Below are 25,230 nucleotides of genomic sequence, written 5' to 3'. Positions count from 1 at the left end.
AATTTGCAAATCTGAAACAATATTTTTTCAATGTTGTCAATTTACCACAACATAAAAAGGTCCCTTTAACATATTCCCATCTTGACTATTGAGAATAGAGACCTTTGGAACACTATCCACTATTTAGCTCATACTGAATATTCAGTCATCTATTCTTCTACTACATAATGAACTGTGCAAATATCTCAACTATGAAGAACAGACTTCCCTTTACACGAATTACAACTATCTAGTTCATACTGTACTATGTAAATACTGTAAAATATAACCATCTCAACTATTTGTTATATACTGTACAGTGTAACCGTCTCAACTATTTGTTATATACTGTACAATAATACCATCTCAACTACTTGATATATACTGTACAGTGTAACCATCTCAACTATTTGTTATATACTGTACAATGTAACCATCTCAACTATTTGTTATATACTGTACAATGTAACCATCTCAACAATTTGTTATATACTGTACAGTGTAACCATCTCAACTATTTGTTATATACTGTACAGTGTAACCATCTCAACTATTTGTTATATACTGTACAGTGTAACCATCTCAACTATTTGTTATATACTGTACAGTGTAACCATCTCAACTATTTGTTATATACTGTACAATGTAACCATCTCAACTATTTGTTACATACTGTACAATGTAACCATCTCAACTATTTGATATATACTGTACAATGTAACCATCTCAACTATTTGTTATATACTGTACTGTGTAACCATCTCAACTATTTGTTATATACTGTACTGTGTAACCATCTCAACTATTTGGTATTTACTATACTATGTGACCAATTTATTATGCAACAATCTCAACTATAAGTGACAAATATCTTCCAAGACCGCATGTAGTAATACGAAGCAAGTAGTAACAATAAGAAGTTGAACCCTAGGCTGCTGCCAATTTCTAACACATTTTTTAACAAAGTTTGTACAGAAATAAAATACAAAAAACCTTTGGGCCTTTTTGTTTCGAGCATAGCATTTCTCAAGTTATTTTGGTATATAAGCTAATCAACATAATATACCTAATTTGGTGATGCAAGTAATCATCCTGGGATTATGATTTGATGAAACTAAGTAGAAGTCAATATACAGAATTTATATATATATATTATCTAATCCTAAAATATTACAGACATTCTAAATTGAAAAGGGGCAACTTAAATTTTTAAAGTAAGCCCAAAAATATTGCACAACTTCACATTAAAAGTAATATAACATTGAAAGTGAAGAAGAAAGCCTGTAGACAAAATTGTGTCTATTTAAGTGCTCTCAATACCCTTTTTTCCGACTTTTGGTGACCATCATAGACATAGACCTACCTGAGGCACCAGTGATCTATAGATAGCGGAGGTGAGTCCAGTACTGGGTCATACTGTTACCAGATCTACACCTACCTGGGGCACCAGTGATCTGTAGATAGCAAAGGTGAGTTCAGTACTGGGTCATACAGTTACCAGATCTAGACCTACCTGAGGCATCAGTGATCTGTAGATAGCAGAGGTGAGTCCAGTACTGGGTTATACTGTTACCAGATCTAGACCTACCTGGGGCATCAGCGATCTGTAGAAAGCAGAGGTGAGTCCAGTACTGGGTCATACTGTTACCAGACATAGACCTACCTGAGGCACCAGAGATCTGTAGATAGCGAAGGTGAGTCCAGTACTGGGTTATACTGTTACCAGATCTAGACCTACCTGGGGCACCAGTGATCTGTAGATAGCAGAGATGAGTCCAGTACTGGGTCATACTGTTACCAGATCTAGACCTACCTGGGACACCAGCGATCTATAGATAGCAGAGGTGAGTCCAGTACTGATTCATACTGTTACCAGGCAGACCTACCTGAGGCACCAGAGATCTGTAGATAGCAGAGGTGAGTCCATTACTGGGTCATACTGTTACCAGACATAGACCTACCTGGGGCACCAGCGATCTGTAGATAGCAGAGATGAGTCCAGTACTGGGTCATACTGTTACCAGACATAGACCTACCTGGGGCACCAGTGATTTGTAGATAGCAGAGATAAATCCAGTACTGAGTCATACTGTTACCAGACATAGACCTACCTGAGGCACCAGTGATCTGTAGATAGCAGAGATGAATCCAGTACTGAGTCATACTGTTACCAGACATAGACCTACCTGGAGCACCAGAGATCTGTAGATAGCAGAGGTGAGTCGAGTACTGGGTCATACTGTTACCTGACATAGACCTACCTGGAGCACCAGTGATCTGTAGATAGCAGAGATGAGTCCAGTACTGAGTCATACTGTTACCAGACATAGACCTACCTGGAGCACCAGAGATCTGTAGATAGCAGAGATGAATCCAGTACTGGGTCATTCTGTTACCAGATCAAGACCTACCTGGGGCACCAGTGATCTGTAGATAGCAGAGGTGAATCCAGTACTGAGTCATACTGTTACCAGACATAGACCTACCTGGGGCACCAGTGATCTGTAGATAGCGGAGGTGAGTCCAGTACTGGGTCATACTGTTACCAGATCTAGACCTACCTTAGGCACCAGTGATCTGTAGATAGCAGAGATGAATCCAGTACTGAGTCATACTGTTACCAGACATAGACCTACCTGGGGCACCAGTGATCTGTAGATAGCGGAGGTGAGTCCAGTACTGGGTCATACTGTTACCAGATCTAGACCTACCTGGGGCACCAGTGATCTGTAGATAGCAGAGATGAGTCCAGTACTGAGTCATACTGTTACCAGACATAGACCTACCTGGAGCACCAGAGATCTGTAGATAGCAGAGAAGAGTCCAGTACTGGGTCATACTGTTACCTGACATAGACCTACCTGAGGCACCAGTGATCTGTAGATAGCAGAGATGAATCCAGTACTGAGTCATACTGTTACCAGACATATACCTACCTGGGGCACCAGTGATCTGTAGATAGCGGAGGTGAGTCCAGTACTTGGTCATACTGTTACCAGATCTAGACCTACCTGGGGCACCAGTGATCTGTAGATAGCAGAGATGAATCCAGTACTGGGTCAGTGGGTCATACTGTTACCAGACATAGACCTACCTGGGGCACCAGTGATCTGTAGATAGCGGAGGTGAGTCCAGTACTGGGTCATACTGTTACCAGATCTAGACCTACCTGGGGCACCAGTGATCTGTAGATAGCAGAGATGAGTCCAGTACTGAGTCATACTGTTACCAGACATAGACCTACCTGGAGCACCAGAGATATGTAGATAGCAGAGATGAGTCCAGTACTGGGTCATACTGTTACCTGACATAGACCTACCTGAGGCACCAGTGATCTGTAGATAGCAGAGATGTATCCAGAACTGAGTCATACTGTTACAAGACATAGACCTACCTGGGGCACCAGTGATATGTAGATAGCGGAGGTGAGTCCAGTACTGGGTCATACTGTTACCAGATCTAGACCTACCTGGGGCACCAGTGATCTGTAGATAGCAGAGATGAATCCAGTACTGGGTCATACTGTTACCTGACATAGACCTACCTGAGGCACCAGTGATTTGTAGATAGCGGAGGTGAGTCCACTACTGGGTCATACTGTAACCAGATCTTGACTTACCTCGGGCACCAGTGATCTGTAGATAGCAGAGATGAATCCAGTACTGGGTCATACTGTTACCTGACATAGACCTACCTGAGGCACCAGTGATTTGTAGATAGCAGAGATGAATCCAGTACTGGGTCATACTGTTACCTGACATAGACCTACCTGAGGCACCAGAGATCTGTAGATAGCGGAGGTGAATCCAGTACTGGGTCATACTGTTACCAGATCTAGATCTACCTGGGGCACCAGTGATCTGTAGATAGCAGAGGTGAGTCCAGTACTGGGTCATACTGTTACCAGACATAGACCTACCTGGGGCACCAGTGATCTGTAGATAGCGAAGGTAAGTCCAGTACTGGATCATACTGTTACCAGATCTAGACCTACCTGGGGCACCAGTGATCTGAAGATAGCAGAGGTGAGTCCAATACTGGGTCATACTGTTACCAGACATAGACCTACCTGGGGCACCAGTGGTCTGTAGATAGCGAAGGTGAGTCCAGTACTGAGTCATACTGTTACCAGATCTAGACCTACCTGGGGCACCAGTGATCTGTAGATAGCAGAGGTGAGTCCAATACTGGGTCATACTGTTACCAAACATAAACCTACCTGGGGCACCAGTGATCTGTAGATAGCGGAGGTGAATCCAGTACTGGGTCATACTGTTACCAGACATAGACCTACCTGAGGCACCAGTGATCTGTATATAGTGAAGGTGAGTCCAGTACTGGGTCATACTGTTACCTAACATAGACCTACCTGAGGCACCAGAGATCTGTAGATAGCGGAGGTGAGTCCAGTACTGGGTCATACTGTTACCAGACATAGACCTACCTGGGGCACCAGTGATCTGTAGATAGCTGAGGTGAGTCGAGTACTGGGTCATACTGTTACCAGATCTACACCTACCTGGGTCACCAGTTATCTGTAGATAGCAGAGGAGAGTCCAGTTCTGGGTCATACTGTTACCAGACATAGACCTACCTGGGGCACCAGTGATCTGTAGATAGCAGAGATGAATCCAGTACTGGGTCATACTGTTACCAGATCTAGACCTACCTGGGGCACCAGTGATCTGTAGATAGCAGAGGTGAGTCCATTACCGAGTCATACTGTTACCAGACATAGACCTACCTGGGGCTAGAGTGATCTGTAGATAGCGGAGGTGAGTCCAGTACTGAGTCATACTGTTACCAGATCTACACCTACTTGGGGCACCTGTGATCTGTAGATAGCAGAGGTGAGTCCAGTACTGGGTCATACTGTTACCTGACATAGACCTACCTGGGGCACCAGTGATCTGTAGATAGCAGAGATGAGTCCAGTACTGAGTCATACTGTTACCAGACATAGACCTACCTGGGGCACCAGAGATCTGTAGATAGCAGAGATGAGTCCATTACTGGGTCATACTGTTACCAGACATAGACCTACCTGAGGCACCAGTGATTTGAAGATAGCAGAGGTGAGTCCAGTACTGGGTCATACTGTTACCTGCCATAGACTTACCTGGGGCACCAGTGATCTGTAGATAGCAGAGATGAGTCCAGTACTGAGTCATACTGTTGCCTAACATAGACCTACCTGGGGCACCGGTGATCTGAAGATAGCGAAGGTGAGTCCAGTACTGGGTCATACTGTTACCAGATCTAGACCTACCTGGGGCATCAGTGATCTGTAGATAGCAGAGGTGAGTCCGGTACTGGGTCATACTGTTACCAGACATAGACCTACCTGGGACACCAGTGATCTGTAGATAGCGGAGGTGAGTCCAGTACTGGGTCATACTGTTACCAGACATAGACCTACCTGGGGCACCAGTGATCTGTAGATAGCAGAGGTGAGTCCAATACTGGGTCATACTGTTACCAGATCAAGACCTACCTGGGGCACCAGTGATCTGTAGATAGCAGAGATGAGTCCAGTACTGAGTCATACTGTTACCAGACATAGACCTACCTGGAGCACCAGAGATCTGTAGATAGCAGAGATGAGTCCAGTACTGGGTCATACTGTTACCTGACATAGACCTACCTGGGTCACCAGTGATCTGTAGATAGCAGAGATGAATCCAGTACTGAGTCATACTGTTACCAGACATAGACCTACCTGGGGCACCAGTGATATGTAGATAGCGGAGGTGAGTCCAGTACTGGGTCATACTGTTACCAGATCTAGACCTACCTGGGGCACCAGTGATCTGTAGATAGCAGAGATGAATCCAGTACTGGGTCATACTGTTACCTGACATAGACCTACCTGAGGCACCAGTGATTTGTAGATAGCGGAGGTGAGTCCAGTACTGGGTCATACTGTAACCAGATCTTGACTTGCCTGGGGCACCAGTGATCTGTAGATAGCAGAGATGAATCCAGTACTGGGTCATACTGTTAACTGACATAGACCTACCTGAGGCACCAGAGATCTGTAGATAGCGGAGGTGAATCCAGTACTGGGTCATACTGTTACCAGATCTAGACCTACCTGGGGCACCAGTGATCTGTAGATAGCAGAGGTGAGTCCAGTACTGGGTCATACTGTTACCAGACATAGACCTACCTGGGGCACCAGTGATCTGTATATTGTAGTGAGCTGGTTTTTAAGTACAAAAATTGTTTACCTTTTAAATACTTGTGTGTACAGTGACATTCGGTTGGTCTGGTGTTTTTACAAACATAATAAGTAGAATATGCATATGAATCTGATAATACACAGACCCACTAACATATAAATCAAACCATGTTTGTAATTTACCATTTTTGACCAAGAATCCTGCCACTGTTCTTTCTTGTAAAGTTGACTTGAAAACGGTCCGCTCGTAAACACACTTTTACTTCGATTATCTATGTTTAACACTGAATGTTTATAGCTTAAAATAACTCTCCGTGAAAGTTGAGTACACATATTTTGCTAATCCATGCATGTTATACGAATATCTTCATTATTTGTATTGTTATTTGTAATGTTCAGTAGAAATCAGCATGTGATTTTTCCACTGTCCGCCATCTTGGAATGTCGACTTGTGGGTAATTTTTGCATAGCAACACACAGCGGTGTAAACATAAATCTCACCGGCGCTATATTTAAGCTTTAGGTAAGAAAGCTGCACTATTTTTAGCAGACGTAAGGTCATTATTTAGTTCATATAGTCTGTTTTAAATTGTTTTGTCATTTAAAGTCTATTTTATTATTTATAAGTGTTAAGCGTGCGAGCGTTCCATAATTGGTCACGGCAGTTATTGTGACCCGTTTTTGGTCACACTGTGACCAATATTTGGTCACAGTGACCAACTTCTGGTCACAGTGACCAATTTCTGGTCACAAGTGGAACGCCGCGGCTATATAAGGTGACCAAATTTTGGTCACAAGATTCATTCTAGTCAAAACCTTAAGGCAGGCAACATCCACGCCAATTTTTTTCTTAAAAAGTACTTTTTCTTTTCGTGAGTAATTTAAGTAAACTTATAATAACAGTAATACCTTTTTAAGCAGATAATAAAGCGAACATTTAACATATTTCATTTAACTTGAGAATTATTTAAAGTATTCAATCTATTTTGGTTATGATCGTTGGCAAGTGTCATTGTTCCTTAAATTCGACGAAGTCCCGTTTACGAGTGTAATTTTCATTGTCAAAAATATCACAGTGTGACGCTCAGTTTACCGTCGCAAGATTGAAAGTACTGTAAAACCTTAATTAAGATTGCATGTCATTTTGTTGTTGGAAATATAACATTTTGTTGAATTATTCGTGAAAACTGAATAAAAGTTGTATGAAGTTGAATAGGACTTTGAGTTAAACATTAACCACCAATGATAAGGAGCGCACTAACGGAGCGTAACATAATTTATGGTGGCAGCGGTGGGATCAGCTGTTATATGCTGGTCTAGTGAAATGAACAATACGCAGAATAAACATTTGGTGTTAATGTAAACTAAAACCGCAATAAACTAACGCTTGATATTTACGCTACCGAATTATTTATAAACGAGATATTTAGCACATCTAACAGAAAATAAACAATAAGCTACACTAGAGTTGACATGCACATAAAATAAATAAAATAGAATGTATTTCCAAACACATATCAACTAAAAATAATATTTAGCGAGAAAAGTAATAAACATTTCTAAACATGCTTTCCCCAAATCGAGTTGATAGTGAAATAAGTTTTCAACGATGGATCGAAAATGAGGAGGAAGACAGCGACCTACGGGCAAGCCACGAAAGGGAATGGGACGACGACGCGGATAGCACCGCCGACGTTGGCCAATCGACCGAGGGTTCGGTGATCCAAACGCAGTTGGCGAGTATCGCAACTGTGCTCAAAGATGTTGTTCGGGAGTTGAACAATTTGAAACAAGATCGCCAAACAAGTAGTACCGCTATGTGCATGGACACAAACAATAACAAGGACAAGAGCACTGGGGCAAGCGCTGTTGAGTCGGGGTCGGCTACTTATACGCGGAACGGAGTAGCAGGGCCTCTGCAAAGGAGAGAATACAGAGACGGGAGTCGGCAGGTGTACGAAAATATAACCTCCCATGGGCGTTGCAGTGTGCCTAGGTACCAGGATGGTACCAGTGCAGAAGAAAGGGGTTCATATGTCCATCGATACGACGGTGAACGGCGTGAACTGGACGAGGTTATACTTAACTACGATCGCAGACAAGCCGGTCAAACAAGGGACAGTGCGCGTTACGGTCCGGAAGTGAGGTATGCGAACGACATGGAACCATACGGGGTTAGGTTCGCTACTCCACTTGTCGCTAAACCGCTTCCAGTAAAACTGCCGGCATACTCCGGAAAGGAAGAGTGGGCTACCTGGATTGCACAATTCGAAATTATTGCGAGCAGGTTCCACTGGAGCGAAGACGAGAGGCTGAACCAACTGCTTCCCAGATTAGAAGGTGCTGCAGCCCAATTTGTGTTCACGCAGCTATCGCCGCATATCATCAACAATTACCACGAGCTAATTGCTGAAATTAATAGCCGGTTCAGGGTAATTGAGACACCAGGTGCGTTCGCCGCCAAGTTCAGCAGAAGGTCCCAGCGACATGGTGAAAGTTTGGAGGAATATGCGGCCGATCTCAAGCGTCTCTATGACAAGGCGCACAGCTACAGAGACCGGCGTACCAGAGACGAGGACTTGGTAAGAAGGTTTCTCGACGGCCTGAGTGACGAGGAGCTCAAATTTGAAATTGAGTTCAATAAGGACCCAAGAAACATTGACGAGGCAGTCTATTACGCCGTGAATTACATTCAGATACGGAAGTCCGGTAGGGGTGAACGGAGGGACAAGCACAATGCTCGGAGAGTAACTCCAAGCTATTCCGGTGAACGCGACTTCCGGTCGTATCGAGATGCTAGTGGAAAGGGTTCAGCAGCGAAGAGGCCTAATGCGAAATGGACACCTAAAGGATCGAGTGACGGGGTGAGAAATCAGATGGAAGTTGAAACCGAAGAAACTAATAACAACGATATCAAGACGCTGCTGAGCAGAATTGAAAAGTTAGAACGACAGAATGGGTCTAGTAGGTGGTCGGGTACCGGAAGAGGAAACGTAGAATGTTTCCGGTGCCATAAACAGGGGCACTACGCGAGGGAATGTCGAAGTACACCAAACAACCGCTCAGAAAACCCCATGGTCACAACAGAAGGACATTTAAACGGGAAGGGACCGACTCTTGCGGCCAAAGAGTGGTCCAATTAATGAATACATCGGAAGGCCAGAATCAATGCACTGAAAATAACACCAAGCCATCAGATAAATTTAATATGGCTGTGAACCAAAATAACAATGCGACGATTGCAATGCAATTTGCAAAAGGTGTATCCGCAGGGAAGCAACATGGAGACGGGTTCTATGTTAGGGGCTCTGTAGGGGGTGTACCAGTAGTTATTACGGCGGATACTGGCGCAACGAAAACTATCGTTTCCAAGAGGGTCTACAATAGAATGTCGACGGCAGAGAAACCGATTCTGAAGGGGTCTGTCAACCTAGTAGGAGCCAATGGGACATCCATTAAGGAGTTAGGAATGGGTGGGTTTCGGCTCATGGTTGGACCAGCGGAGTTGGAGTGTGAGGCCGTGGTGGCAGAGATTGAAGACGATGTCCTGCTGGGATACGACGTCCTAGGATCGGAAACGAATGGTCCAGCTGATATATTGATTAGCAAAAGGGTGATGGTCATAAATGGTGTGGAAATACCTTGCATCGGCAAACATACAGGCAAGCCTATCAGAATAGTTACTGTAGCAGACGATGTGACAGTACCTGGCGAATCAGAGGCACTTATAGATGTATTTACTGAAAGGCAGGAAAGTGACGACGTGAATGTCGGGGACTTTATTGTCGAACCGATAGCGACCTTCAAAGATACACATAAGTTGTTGATGGCCACGACACTAGTGAATGTGAACGCGCATCCTACGTGTAAAGTGCGAGTATTAAACCCTTTCTCACACGAGGTGCGGTTAAGACAGAACATGCAAGTAGCACAAGCAGAAGAAGCTGAAGACGTTGTTAAGGTGATTGCGAATGCCGAGTCTGAAGATGTGAATAGAGTATCAGTGCGCCGAGTTAAGGTTACACCGGAGCCCGTTAATATATTAAATGTGTTTCCAGAAGCTGATGAAAATGAAGTGCCGAATCATTTGCGCGATTTGTATGAAAGATCGATCATAGGAAAAGATGTGAAACAACAGCGTGTCGTAGCAGGGTTACTGAAGAAATACGGTGAGACGTTTTCCAAAGCGGAGTGGGACATTGGCCTTACAAATCTGGCTGAACATTCGATTGATACCGGGAATGCGCCGCCGATTAAACAAAGACCACGACGTGTGCCGATGGCGTATGCGGAAGAAGAGAAAAAGGCGATTGAAGAGCTACACGAGAAGGGGGTCATTAGAAAGAGCACCTCACCATGGGCCTCTCCAATTGTGCTGGTGCGTAAGAAGTCGGTTGCGATTCGGCCTTGCGTTGATTACAGGAAGTTAAACGCGCTTGTAAAACCTGACGGCTTTCCTATGCCTCGAATACAGGATTGTTTAGATGCTGTCGCCGGTTCATCCCTTTTCAGCAGTTTTGATTTGACCAGTGGTTATTTTCAGATACCACTCAAAGAATCAGACAGGCCCAAAAGTGCATTTGTATGCAAATACGGTCAATTCGAAATGACACGAATGCCTTTTGGCTTAAACAATTCGAGCTGTACGTTCCAAAGAACAATGGAGCTAGTACTACAAGGCTTGCAATGGGTCACGTGCCTTGTATACATCGATGATGTGGTCGTTTTTGGGAAGGACTTTGAGCAGCACATATTGAGGGTAGACCAGGTGTTAGACCGAATGAAGCAAGCGGGTCTAAAATTACGGCCAGACAAGTGTAACATGCTGCAGAGTGAAGTGGTGTTTTTGGGACACATTGTTTCCCAGGATGGAGTACTTCCGGATACTTCTAATGTTGAGAAGATTGCAAACTGGCCAACACCTGTTAACGGAAAACAGGTGAAACAATTTGTTGCCACCGGTTCTTATTATAGGCGCTTTATTAAGGACTTTGCAAAAGTGGCAAGACCCCTGTTTGACCTAACAAAAAAGGATGCGGTATTTTGTGGGACAGCAGGTGTGAGGACGCTTTTCAGCACATCAAGAGAGCGTTGATGGGACCTGAAATAATGGGCTATCCATTGAATGACGGAGGTGAATTTGTGCTGGATACCGACGCGTCGGGGGTAGGAATTGGTGCAGTACTGGCACAGGTTCAAGAAGGTAGAGAGAGGGTTATCGCATATGGTAGCCGCTCATTCAACAAGGCCGAAAAGAATTATTGTATTACCGAGCAAGAACTTTTGGCAGTTGTCTTCTTTGTACAATATTTCAGGCAATATCTCTTGGGTAGGCGATTTTTAGTGCGCACAGATCACCAGGCTTTAGTTTGGCTGTTTAGCCTGAAAGAACCGAGTAGCAAAATAGCACGTTGGATTGAGATTTTAGCGCCATACGACTTTGGCATTGAATATCGACCTAAAAAAAAACACGGTCATTGTGACGCGTTGTCGAGGTGCGCGACACCAAAAGATTGCACGTGTAGTGAAGTAGACATGAGTGAACCGTTGAAGTGTGGGCCGTGTCAGAAGTGTAAGCGACGGTCCCTGTTGATGCAATATCAACTGAAACAATGTGATGGTCAAGAACCTAAAGAAGACGATGAGCAATGCAAGGCGGTAGTTAGAGTTGTTCGTAGCCCTCAGCCAGCAAAACACGAACAAGCCTCAACGTCTACTTCTATAAAGGTGGAGTCAGGTGGCCAATGCTGGTTGTACGACAAAACTCCAGCGGAAATAGCGGCAGAACAGAGCAAGGACCCTGACATTGCCGTTATAGTAAAAGCAAAACGAGAAGGCGTGAGGCCGAGTAAGAGCGAAATAGATCTGATCAGCCAAGAAACAAGACACTATTGGATAATATGGGAGCAGCTGTTGCTAGTTAACGACGTTTTATGCAAGAAATTTGTAAAAAGGAATGGTACTGGGCAATTCTATCAGCTGATACTCCCTAAAGATCAGCGTGAAGAAATGGTGCGTCAGTTGCACGAAACGCTACTATCTGGACACCTTGGAGTGAAGAAAACCAAAGAGATAGTTGGCCAGAGGTTTTACTGGTATGAAATGAAGAAGGATGTCAAGTTGACGATAAGAAAGTGTGACATCTGCGCTTCTGATAAGCTTGGTACCAAGAAACCGAGAGCGCCGTTGGGTGGATTAAGAGCGGGAGCACCGTGGGACACGTTGGCTATAGATTATATGGGACCGTTCCCTGAAACAGAGAGAGGGAATCGATACATTTTAGTAATGACGGATCATTTCACTAAATATGTAGAAGTGTTGGCGGTCCCCAATCAACGGGCCGAAGACTGTGCCAGACGAATCGTGAATGACTTTGTTGCACGGTGGGTCACGCCCTGTAGCATACATAGCGACCAAGGTTCTACTTTCGAGAGTCGCGTCTTCAAGGATATGTGCCAGATGTTGAACGTTAAAAAGACACGAACAAGCCCGAAAAATCCAAAAGGGAACGGCCAGACCGAAAGATTCAATAGAACCCTCTTGAAAATGATAAGAGCCTTTTTAGTTGACGAGCAGGAAGAATGGGATCTTCACTTGGGGTGTATCGCGGGGGCGTATCGGATGACGCCCCATGAAACGACAAGCCCGTCCCCTAATTTGATGTGCCTTGGTCGAGAGATTCGTGTGCCGGCGGACCTCATATATAATTACGCAAATGAAGAGTCGAACCCGGTCACGTCGTGTGACGAATACGTTCAGTACCTGCGTGATTGTATGTTGCGTGCACATTTAATAGCTCGTAGATTGTTACGAACAAGGGCGGAGAGAAGTAAAGAAATATACGATACCAATGTCGTTCACCACAGCTACAAAAGGGGTGATTTTGTGTGGTATTTACACGAAAACAGGAAAATAGGTGTGTGTCCGAAACTTGAACGATTGTATGAAGGTCCGTATGTCGTAATTGAGTGTAAATCGCCATTAAACTTCGTGATACAATTGACCCGTGATGGCGCGACCAAATTGGTGCACCACGATAAATTGAAAGCGTACGACGGTAATAACATACCTAAATGGGCGATAAGTGTGGTAAAGAAACTACAACGTGATGAACATAAGGGAGTTGGTAAAACGTAATGGGAACCGTGATATTGAAAACGCTGATAATAAATAAACGAATAAATAGATAAGTAAATAAATAAGAATTAAAATAATAATAGCAATATTAAATGAGTACTTAGGATCTTGCGCGGAAAAAAAAAAACGTTGCGTAAAAAAAAAAAAGAAAATCAAAATGCATATAAGAGAACTATATTTTTGTTTACTATTTGGGTGGGGGGCTATTACAAAAAAAAGGATTAGTTAAAGTATAATCTTACGTTTAGTGGCGAAAAGGAACAATGACGCTTCTCAAGATCATTAAGTTTAGTAATAATATCAAGGTGTTACGTCAATACTGGTTGTTTATTTTAGAACATGTGGCGAGCAGTTGATGACCGGCATAGGAAGTATAAGTGTCGTGTATGTGGGAAAGCAGATCGGAAATCGAGGTCGATAGCCCATGTATTAAAGTATCACGTGTCTCTCGACCGTGTGCCGTATTCATGTAGCCTGTGCAACTTTCGGTGTATGGAGGAGAATGAGCTAATGAACCATGTTAAAGTACCAGCGGCATGTGGAGGAAGTAAGCAGACTTGGGTTTCCGGACTCAAAAATTTTGCTAAACAAGGCTGGAAACCCAATTGACATCCAAACCCTGATTGAAGCCGTTGACGAACCGGGGGAACCAGTCAACGCTGTTTTGCCACAAGCTACGAATAATCATGGCCCAGTGTCGGGCCTTGAACTATTCAGGGCTATGACAGGGAGGCAAGCGTCGAGCAGGGCTATTCATGAGGGGCCTTGGGCAACGAAGCCAGCGACGATCACGCCAACTCAACCGTCTGCGTTCGTCTCAATTTCAGGGCAAAAGGAAGGCACGGAAGCTAATTCTTTTGCTCTATCCAGCGAGCCAGGATGGACGACTAGCCCTCAAATAGACCAATATGATGCCCCAACGCCCTTGATGGACGAGCACGTCGAGGGGGAGGAGGAGTTCAACGAATGGTTGGTATCTCTGGTCGCCACTGATGATCAGAAAACGGTTACTCATGAGGAACCTAATCAGCAGGTACCATCTCTTACACCTGACGAACAGCGGGATGCGAGGAGTCCCATGCTACTGACGGCAACACCAGAACAGGAAATTGTGGTCTCCCCTACGATGGCAGCTTCCCCGGATACGTCAGCTGTAGTCCAGGACGCGATGGTTGATGCAATAAGGCAGTCAACTATACGGATGGTCAACGCAATAAGGGAGGGACAGTCTTCAATTTTGAGCGCAATAAACGCAAACCACAGGGACATGCTTAATGTGTTAAAGGAAATTCGGGACGCTTTGAAAAAAAATAACTTAAATAAAAAACACTAACTGTGCCATATTACATTTACTGCGTTAATAGTTTTGTTGTTTTACAATGGCACGAACTAGTATGACGAAGACATTTATTTAATTAATTAATGTTCATGTTTTAAAAACTATATGTAATGTTTGAGTTTAACTTAAATTGTCTTTAAATGTGTACGGTTATCTTATAACATTAATTCTACGGAAGCTCGATATGGACAGTTATACTTGGATATTCTGGAACATGACATTTTAGTGGAATTTTATTTAAATGTGTATTGGCTACGGGAGTTTAGCCAAAATTTGTGGGGGGTAATGTAGTGAGCTGGTTTTTAAGTACAAAAATTGTTTACCTTTTAAATACTTGTGTGTACAGTGACATTCGGTTGGTCTGGTGTTTTTACAAACATAATAAGTAGAATATGCATATGAATCTGATAATACACAGACCCACTAACATATAAATCAAACCATGTTTGTAATTTACCATTTTTGACCAAGAATCCTGCCACTGTTCTTTCTTGTAAAGTTGACTTGAAAACGGTCCGCTCGTAAACACACTTTTACTTCGATTATCTATGTTTAACACTGAATGTTTATAGCTTAAAATAACTCTCCGTGAAAGTTGAGTACACATATTTTGCTAATCCATGCATGTTATACGAATATCTTCATTATTTGTATTGTTATTTGTAATGTTCAGTAGAAATCGGCATGTGATTTTTCCACTGTCCGCCATCTTGGAATGTCGACTTGTGGGTAATTTTTGCATAGCAACACACAGCGGTGTAAACATGAATCTCACCGGCGCTATATTTAAGCTTTAGGTAAGAAAGCTGCACTATTTTTAGCAGACGTAAGGTCATTATTTAGTTCATATAGTCTGTTTTAAATTGTTTTGTCATTTAAAGTCTATTTTATTATTTATAAGTGTTAAGCGTGCGAGCGTTCCATAATTGGTCACGGCAGTTATTGTGACCCGTTTTTGGTCACACTGTGACCAATATTTGGTCACAGTGACCAACTTCTGGTCACAGTGACCAATTTCTGGTCACAAGTGGAACGCCGCGGCTATATAAAGTGACCAAATTTTGGTCACAAGATTCATTCTAGTCAAAACCTTAAGGCAGGCAACATCCACGCCAATTTTTTTCTTAAAAAGTACTTTTTCTTTTCGTGAGTAATTTAAGTAAACTTATAATAACAGTAATACCTTTTTAAGCAGATAATAAAGCGAACATTTAACATATTTCATTTAACTTGAGAATTATTTAAAGTATTCAATCTATTTTGGTTATGATCGTTGGCAAGTGTCATTGTTCCTTAAATTCGACGAAGTCCCGTTTACGAGTGTAATTTTCATTGTCAAAAATATCACAGTGTGACGCTCAGTTTACCGTCGCAAGATTGAAAGTACTGTAAAACCTTAATTAAGATTGCATGTCATTTTGTTGTTGGAAATATAACATTTTGTTGAATTATTCGTGAAAACTGAATAAAAGTTGTATGAAGTTGAATCGGACTTTGAGTTAAACATTAACCACCAATGATAAGGAGCGCACTAACGGAGCGTAACAATATAGTGAAGGTGAGTCCAGTACTGGGTCATACTGTTACCAGATCTAGACCTACCTGGGGCACCAGTAATCTGAAGATAGCAGAGGTGAGTCGAATACTGGGTCATACTGTTACCAGACATAGACCTACCTGGGGCACCAGTGGTCTGTAGATAGCGAAGGTGAGTCCAGTACTGGGTCATACTGTTACCAGATCTAGACCTACCTGGGGCACCAGTGATCTGTAGATAGCAGAGGTGAGTCCAATACTGGGTCATACTGTTACCAGACATAGACCTACCTGAGGCACCAGTGATCTGTATATAGTGAAGGTGAGTCCAGTACTGGGTCATACTGTTACCTGACATAGACCTACCTGAGGCACCAGAGATCTGTAGATAGCGGAGGTGAGTCCAGTACTGGGTCATACTGTTACCAGACATAGACCTACCTGGGGCACCAGTGATCTGTAGATAGCAGAGGTGAGTCGAGTACTGGGTCATACTGTTACCAGATCTACACCTACCTGGGTCACCAGTGATCTGTAGATAGCAGAGGACAGTCCAGTTCTGGGTCATACTGTTACCAGACATAGACCTACCTGGGGCACCAGTGATCTGTAGATAGCAGAGATGAATCCAGTACTGGGTCATACTGTTACCAGATCTAGACCTTCCTGGGGCACCAGTGATCTGTAGATAGCAGAGGTGAGTCCATTACCGAGTCATACTGTTACCAGACATAGACCTACCTGGGGCTAGAGTGATCTGTAGATAGCGGAGGTGAGTCCAGTACTGAGTCATACTGTTACCAGATCTACACCTACTTGGGGCACCTGTGATCTGTAGATAGCAGAGGTGAGTCCAGTACTGGGTCATACTGTTACCTGACATAGACCTACCTGGGGCACCAGTGATCAGTAGATAGCAGAGATGAGTCCAGTACTGAGTCATACTGTTACCAGACATAGACCTACCTGGGGCACCAGAGATCTGTAGATAGCAGAGATGAGTCCATTACTGGGTCATACTGTTACCAGACATAGACCTACCTGAGGCACCAGTGATTTGAAGATAGCAGAGGTGAGTCCAGTACTGGGTCATACTGTTACCTGACATAGACTTACCTGGGGCACCAGTGATCTGTAGATAGCAGAGATGAGTCCAGTACTGAGTCATACTGTTACCAAACATAGACCTAACCTGGGGCACCGGTGATCTGAAGATAGCGAAGGTGAGTCCAGTACTGGGTCATACTGTTACCAGATCTAGACCTACCTGGGGCACCAGTGATCTGTAGATAGCAGAGGTGAGTCAAGTACTGGGTCATACTGTTACCAGACATAGACCTACCTGGGACACCAGTGATCTGTAGATAGCGGAGGTGAGTCCAGTACTGGGTCATACTGTTACCAGACATAGACCTACCTGGGGCACCAGTGATCTGTAGATAGCAGAGGTGAGTCCAGTACTGGGTCATACTGTTACCTGACATAGACCTACCTGAGGCACCAGAGATCTGTAGATAGCGGAGGTGAGTCCAGTACTGGGTCATACTGTTACCAGACATAGACCTACCTGAGGCACCAGTGATCTGTAGATAGCGGAGGTGAATCCAGTACTGGGTCATGCTGTTACCTGACATAGACCTACCTGTGGCACCAGTGATTTGTAGATAGCGGAGGTGAATCCAGTACTGGGTCATACTGTTACCTGACATAGACCTACCTGAGGCACCAGTGACTTGTAGATAGCGGAGGTGAATCCAGTACTGGGTCATACTTTTACCTGACATAGACCTACCTGAGGCACCAGAGATCTGTAGATAGCAGAGGTGAGTCTATTACTGGGTCATACTGTTACCTGACATAGACCTACCTGAGGCACAAGAGATCTGTAGATAGTGGAGGTGAGCCCAGTACTGGGTCATACTGTTACCAGACATAGACCTACCTGAGGCACCAGTGATCTGTAGATAGCGGAGGTGAATCCAGTACTGGGTCATACTGTTACCTGACATAGACCTACCTGAGGCACCAGTGATTTGTATATAGCGGAGGTGAATCCAGTACTGGGTCATGCTGTTACCTGACATAGACCTACTTGAGGCACCAGAGAATTGTAGATAGCAGAGATGAGTCCAGTACTGGGTTATACTGTAACCAGACAAAGACCTACCTGGGGCACCAGTGATCTGTAGATAGCAGAGGTGAGTCCATTACTGGGTCATACTGTTACCAGACATAGACCTACCTGAGGCACCAGTGATTTGAAGATAGCAGAGGTGAGTCCAGTACTGGGTCATACTGTTACCTGACATAGACCAACCTGGGGCACCAGAGATCTGTAGATAGCGGAGGTGAGTCCAGTACTGGGTCATACTGTTACCTGACATAGACCTACCTGAGGCACCGGTGATTTGTAGATAGCGGAGGTGAGTCCAGTACTGGGTCATACTGTTACAAGACATAGACCTACCTGGGGCACCAGTGATCTGTAGGTAGCGGAGGTGAATCCAGCGAGACACCTGGCTCAGCTGTGCGTCTCCCACCCAGCATGATAATGGGCTGAAAAGAAGCCCCGCCAACTGCTTTTATCAGTCTGGGAATACTGGGCTTAATGCATGTGTGTACAGTGTCTTCCCAGATCAGCAAGTGCAGTCCACTCAGGCTAGTTAGGCACAAGACTTTCTGCTTTTATCAGTTTTCTCCAAAATAATTTGAGTAGCAAGTTATATTTTTAAAGTAGCCAGCATCTCTTTTTCGTGCTATTTTGATTTAACATTTTGGGGGAAAGTAGCCGGCGTCAAGATTGTTAGTAACCGATGAAATCTGGTTGCGGGTGCTCCTGGAGAACACTTTTATCGTGTTTTCCAGTGAAAGGAAGTCTTAGAAAAAATCAAGTTTATGCTGAAAGCATAGTCCCTGATTAGCTTGAGCGGACTGCACAGGCTAATCTGGGACAACACTTTATGCACATACATTAAGCCCTGTTTTCTGCGAGCCAGGCTCATTTCTTTAAGACCAATCTTTACACATGGAGAACATGAGGACTTTAATTATCCATCTCCTTCTACAAGAGTCAAAACATGAGACATATCAAGCTGATAACTGTACAGAAGTCAGGTATTAAACCTGTAACATAGTTATCAAGAGTCACAAAGATGTTTTGAACATATTTGATTGGAATCCTGTAAAAATGGATTATTTAGACAAGTTCATGACAATACCTTATCTTTGATGATCAATCAATTATAAAAGCGAACCATCATATCCCACAAGCACTCTTGTCCTCCCATAATGAAGCCTTCCATGCAGAAGGACCTCATGAAAGCGAAATACACACAAACCACAAGCATTCCCAACAAATGGATTTTATAGAATTTCCTTGACATAAGACCTGTCCAGACGCATTACAGATAATATAAGGCCAATACTTGTGACCCACAATTCCAATGCCATTGTCATTGTTTGTTAAAGATCAAAGAAATATGTTGGACAAAGAAACTTATAAATACAAAATCAGTTTCAGAAACTAGAATCTAGAAATCTTAGGGTAATTAGACAAAACTTCCAGGGATATTTGGTAATTTGTCTTTCTTGATCAATTAGAATGAATAAGTATTGCGAAGATAATTGGAAAAAAATCTTGTGACTTAAGAGAATGTTAATAGCTAGTGTGGTACCAAAGTGGGTGTGGCAGGGTAAAGGGCCCGTTGTCGAGGGCAACACGCTGCCCGGGGTTAATGATCTCCAGAGACTCCAGGTGGGGGCATGCGGACTGCAGGCGACACACAGACATCTCGGCAGCCAAGGCAACAGATAGTGAGGCCTAGGGAAAATGATCTCTGCATTAACAGCCAGATTAAACAATATACAGTTAAGTCATTTTGAATGGATGCCATCAAAATGATTCTATAAGTGTAGCAATAAGGAACACCTTTACATCAGTAAAGCAGTGTTTATTTAATCATAAGATGAACATACAGGTACTGTAAAACCATTAAATTTTGTGTGGTACGAATTTTCGTGGATTTCATTGGTCCGCTGAACCCTGAATTCAAGTACAAATGATTATTTATACATTTTTAATCCGAAATCGGTCATTTCCGAATGTCATTTTTGACATATTCTTTTGTTGTTGGTTATCCGAGATATTTGTTTTTTGTAATAGTTCTTCACTTCAGTAGGTCACATATACGTGACGTCGTCAAATTAACAGTTTGCAGATTTATCACATATGTCAAATAGTGCCAATAAAGTTAAAAGAGACATAACTGTTTTCACACGTGTATTTTGGGGACCTTATTACTCAATTGTTACTACTAGGGGACTGATTGCACTGAGAATTGCAAATATTGTCAAAACAACATTGATGGCAATTAGTGAGCGGGGACCCACAAGTGCGCCGCTTTATCGCTCTTATCAACAAGTATCGGCAACACTTCCATGCTTCAGTGCACATTAACCTCAAGTCTTGCTGTCAACACGGATTAGCAAATTATGCTTCGTTATTACTGTGGTTGTTTTAATAACAGTTACATTATTATGACGGTCAGTCTTCCACAATAATTTGAATTCCACGAAATTACGTATCAACGAATTGGTAGTTTTTTATTTGAAATCCACGAAATTAAGTGTCAACGAATTTGTTGTTTTTTAATAAACCACGAAATTTCATACCGACAAATTTCAATACGTTTACAGTAGTATATGTTTCATGAAATACAGATTCAGGTAAGCATCTAACCACTGATAAGTAAACAGGCTCAACTGTACAGCATACATTGTTTGGACACAGGATATACCAAATGGTTCATCACTACTTACATGTCTATCAATTCGTTGGCGTTTTCCAGACACACGGTTCACATAATCAGCATTACTGGAGGTTTCGGCCAAGCTGCATGAAGGAAGTGCAAGGCTGCGCAACCCTTAAAAGAATAATGGAAAGCTAGGATGAGTCCTGCCAAGGAACAATAGAGAGCTAGGATCAGTTCCTACAAGGAAGAATAGAGCTAGGATCAGTTCCTACAAGGAAGAAAAGAGAGCTAGGATCAGTTCCTACAAGGAAGAATAGAGAGCTAGAATCAGTTCCTACAAGGAAGAATAGAGAGCTTGGATCACTTCCTACAAGGAAGAATAGAGAGCTAGAATCAGTTCCTACAAGGAAGAATAGAGAGCTAGGATCACTTCCTACAAGGAAGAATAGAGAGCTAGGATCAGTTCCTACAAGGAAGAATAGAGAGCTAGAATCAGTTCCTACAAGGAAGAATAGAGAGCTAGGATCAGTTCCTACAAGGAAGAATAGAGAGCTAGGATCAGTTCCTACAAGGAAGAAAAGAGAGCTAGGATCAGTTCCTACAAGGAAGAATAGAGAGCTAGAATCAGTTCTTACAAGGAAGAATAGAGAGCTAGGATCAGTTCCTACAAGGAAGAATAGAGAGCTAGGATCAGTTCCTACAAGGAAGAATAGAGAGCTAGGATCAGTTCCTACAAGGAAGAAAAGAGAGCTAGGATCAGTTCCTACAAGGAAGAATAGAGAGCTAGGATCAGTTCCTACAAGGAAGAATAGAGAGCTAGGATCACTTCCTGCAAGGAAGAATAGAGAGCTAGGATCAGTTCCTACAAGGAAGAATAGAGAGCTAGAATCAGTTCCTACAAGGAAGAATAGAGCTAGGATCAGTTCCTACAAGGAAGAATAGAGCTAGGATCAGTTCCTACAAGGAAGAATAGAGCTTGGATCAGTTCCTACAAGGAAGAATAGAGAGCTAGAATCAGTTCCTACAAGGAACAATAGAGAGCTAGGATCAGTTCCTACAAGGAACAATAGAGAGCTAGGATCAGTTCCTACAAGGAAGAATAGAGAGCTAGGATCAGTTCCTACAAGGAACAATAGACAGCTAGGATCAGTTCCTACAAGGAAGAATAGACAGCTAGGATCAGTTCCTACAAGGAACAATAGAGAGCTAGGATCAGTCCCTACAAGGAACAATAGAGAGCTAGGATCAGTTCCTATGAGGAAGAATAGAGAGCTAGGATCAGTCCCTACAAGGAAGAATAGAGAGCAAGGATCAGTCCCTATGAGGAAGAATAGAGAGCTAGGATCAGTCCCTTCGAGGAAGAATAGAGGGCTAGGATCAGTCCCTATAAGGAAGAATAGGGTGCTAGGATCAGTCCCTACAAGGAAGAATAGAGAGCTAGGATCAGTCCCTAGGGGGAAGAATAGAGAGCTTGGATCAGTCCCTTCAAAGAACAATAGAGAGCAAGGATCAGTCTCTACAAGGAAGAAAAGAGAGCTAGGATCAGTCCCTGCAAGGAAGAATAGAGAGCTTGGATCAGTCCCTACAAGGAAGAATAAAGGGCTAGGATCAGTCCCTACGAGGAAGAATAGAGAGCTAGAATCAGTCCCTATGAGGATCAATAGGGAGCTAGGATCAGTCCCTACAAGGAACAATAGAGAGCTGGGATCAGTCCCTTCGAGGAAGAATAGGTAGCTAGGATCAGACCCTACAAGGATCAATAGAGAGCTAGGATAAGTCCCTACACTGAAGAATACAGAGCTAGGATCAGTTCCTTCGAAAAACAATAGAGAGCTAGGATCAGTCCCTACAAGAGAGAATAGAGAGCTAGGATCAGTCCCTACAAGGAAGAATACAGGGCTAGGATCAGTCCCTACAAGGAAGAATAGAGAGCTAGAATCAGTCCCTATGAGGATCAATAGGGAGCTAGGATCAGTCCCTACAAGGAACAATAGAGAGCTAGGATCAGTCCCTTCGAGGAAGAAAAGGGAGCTAGGATCAGTCCCTACAAGGAACAATACGGAGCTAGGATTAGTCCCTACAAGGAAGAATAGAGAGCTAGTATCAGTCCCTATGAGGAAGAATAGAGAGCTATGATCAGTCCATACAAGGAACAATAGAGAGCTAGGATTAGTCCCTAAAGGAAAAATAGAGAGCTAGGATCAGTCCCTAAAAGGAACAATAGAGAGCTAGAATGGGTCCCTACAAGGAAGAATAGAGATAAGTCTCTACAAGGAACAATAGAGAGCTAGGATCAGTCCCTACGAGGAAGAATAGAGAGCTAGGATCAGTCCCTACAAGGAACAGTAGGGAGCTAGAATGGGTCCCTCCAAGGAACAATAGAGTTAGGATCAGTCCCTACGAGCAAGTATAGAGAGCTAGGATCATTCCCTTCAAGGAACAATAGGGAGCTAGAATGGGTCCTTACAAGGAACAATAGAAAGCTTGAATTGGTCCCTACAAGGAACAATATAGAGCAAGAATGGGTCCCTACAAGCAGGGACTACCCTAGGCCTTAAAAATAGGGAGAAGTGACTTCTCCTTTTTTCCGTAACAGGGAGAAGTTTGGGAAATCAGGGAGATGTTTGTGCGAACAATATCAAAAACAAAACATGTTCATTTCACAGCTTTTATTATTTCTATCATTATACTATGCGTATTTGTAAAAAAAACAATAAATTCTCATTGAAATCTACTATCTATTTAATTAATTTAAGATATGTACCGGTAGCCCCTTTTCATCACATTTATCGTCATTATATTACCATCATTCCTATGACTGCTTTTGTAACAAAACACAATCGTAATGCATAGAACATCTAGTATATCTATTACTGTTTATCCGAATACTATACACGTCCGAAATATGTACACTTAAGAATGCCTTACCTGTTTAACTTTAATAATCCAATTTTTCCTTGTTGTTATCTGGTTTAACAAACCTTATCAAATGTTTGTTAAAACCAGTTAATGCTTCATCCATTACTTAATCACCATTACTTGTATTTTGAATTGCCAGCTATGAATTGAACGCGGGTTGAATGTTACAATGTCCGCCATCTGCAATGTCGAAGGTTAACTGGTCCCCCGTTGAATATAACCGTTGACTTTGTTGACTATAATATACAACAGGTACAGGATAATGTATCGGCGATTTGAATTGAATAACGCGAAGACCAATCGGTAGCTCCGTTCGTGACGTGACTTAACAATGTTATGGTTCGCGCGCGGCATTACCCGGATTATTTTTTTAAATCTCTCTATCATTCCGTTGATAACTAAATCAAATACAAAAATTCAAATGCTCACAAATCAAGAATTTCCATTTTTAAGTAACGCGAGGATATTATGTATCATGTAGTACTCAAGTTGCATATGTATTATGAATCTTATTTGACTAGAACGAGCTTTCAATCTTTCCTGTCAGCTGTCAAAAAGTTCGGGAAAATAAACCGGAAATGGTACACGATTATTTCCCCTGATATGTTTCTAAAAATAACCAGTCCAATTTTGGACCGGTAAAATTAGCTTGTACCGATCCCTATATAGAGAGTAGCGAAAGATAAGGGGAGGTAACCAATCTATGTCGAAGGTCATAACGTAGCAATTTAATTCATACTCGGAAAATTTAAATCTAATGGAGGAATTTTTTTCTCAATGTTTATGTGTAGTATTATGACTTGTTAATATAAAAAATGAATGTGATTGCAGTTTATATCAGACGGGTGTTTAATACTCGTAATTATCGGTGGATTAACAAACTGACAAAACTCGCTGGACTTAATCGTGGATCTACGTAATTAATAGACCTTTGATCAATTTTGTTTTTCTTTAATTATTTTTGACGACTTTCTTTAACCATGCTGTCTGCGAAAAAACTGCAATTATCGGATGGTCAAACAATTATCACGTTATTATTAGACAACTTGCGGCACGCGCGAAGAGGCATGAGTGTGTTGTTATAGGAACCAATATTAAGGGACTGCTTTGTCACGGTCAATTAACGATCCGTGTGGGGGGTAAATTGTGTAACCGCTAGATAAACAACAAACAATAAACTTGCTAATCGCCTGCGGGCGGTAGCACGCATTGGAAATAATAATCGGGCGGCTTGATTTTCGCTTTTCCAGTCTTGTTTACTAAAAAAATAGGGCGACTTGATCTTCGCTTTTTTGGGCTCGTAGGGCGATAGCACGGGCGTTAGAGCAAAATTATCGCCCGTAGTCGCCCGTAGGGTAGTCCCTGACAAGGGACAATACAGACCTAAG

At 42.8% G+C, this 25,230-nt stretch overlaps 1 protein-coding gene across 3 annotated transcripts in view; it reads right to left on the bottom strand.

Annotated features, from left to right (window-relative positions):
- LOC127838411 (F-box/LRR-repeat protein 18-like) overlaps positions 1-25,230 on the bottom strand; it is a 67,636-nt gene that overhangs the window by 15,929 nt on the left and 26,477 nt on the right. For all 3 annotated transcript variants that reach the window (XM_052366144.1, XM_052366143.1, XM_052366145.1), the window contains exons 4-6: positions 20,991-21,094; positions 19,847-19,992; positions 18,640-18,728 (exon numbers count right to left, since the gene is read on the bottom strand). In XM_052366144.1, coding sequence (XP_052222104.1) covers positions 18,640-18,728; positions 19,847-19,992; positions 20,991-21,094 — 339 coding nt within the window. The remainder of the gene's footprint in view (positions 1-18,639; positions 18,729-19,846; positions 19,993-20,990; positions 21,095-25,230) is intronic.

This window comes from Dreissena polymorpha, chromosome 7, assembly GCF_020536995.1.
Source record: "Dreissena polymorpha isolate Duluth1 chromosome 7, UMN_Dpol_1.0, whole genome shotgun sequence".
NCBI classification, from domain to species: domain Eukaryota; kingdom Metazoa; phylum Mollusca; class Bivalvia; order Myida; family Dreissenidae; genus Dreissena; species Dreissena polymorpha.
This window is presented reverse-complemented; position numbering and strand designations above follow the sequence as displayed.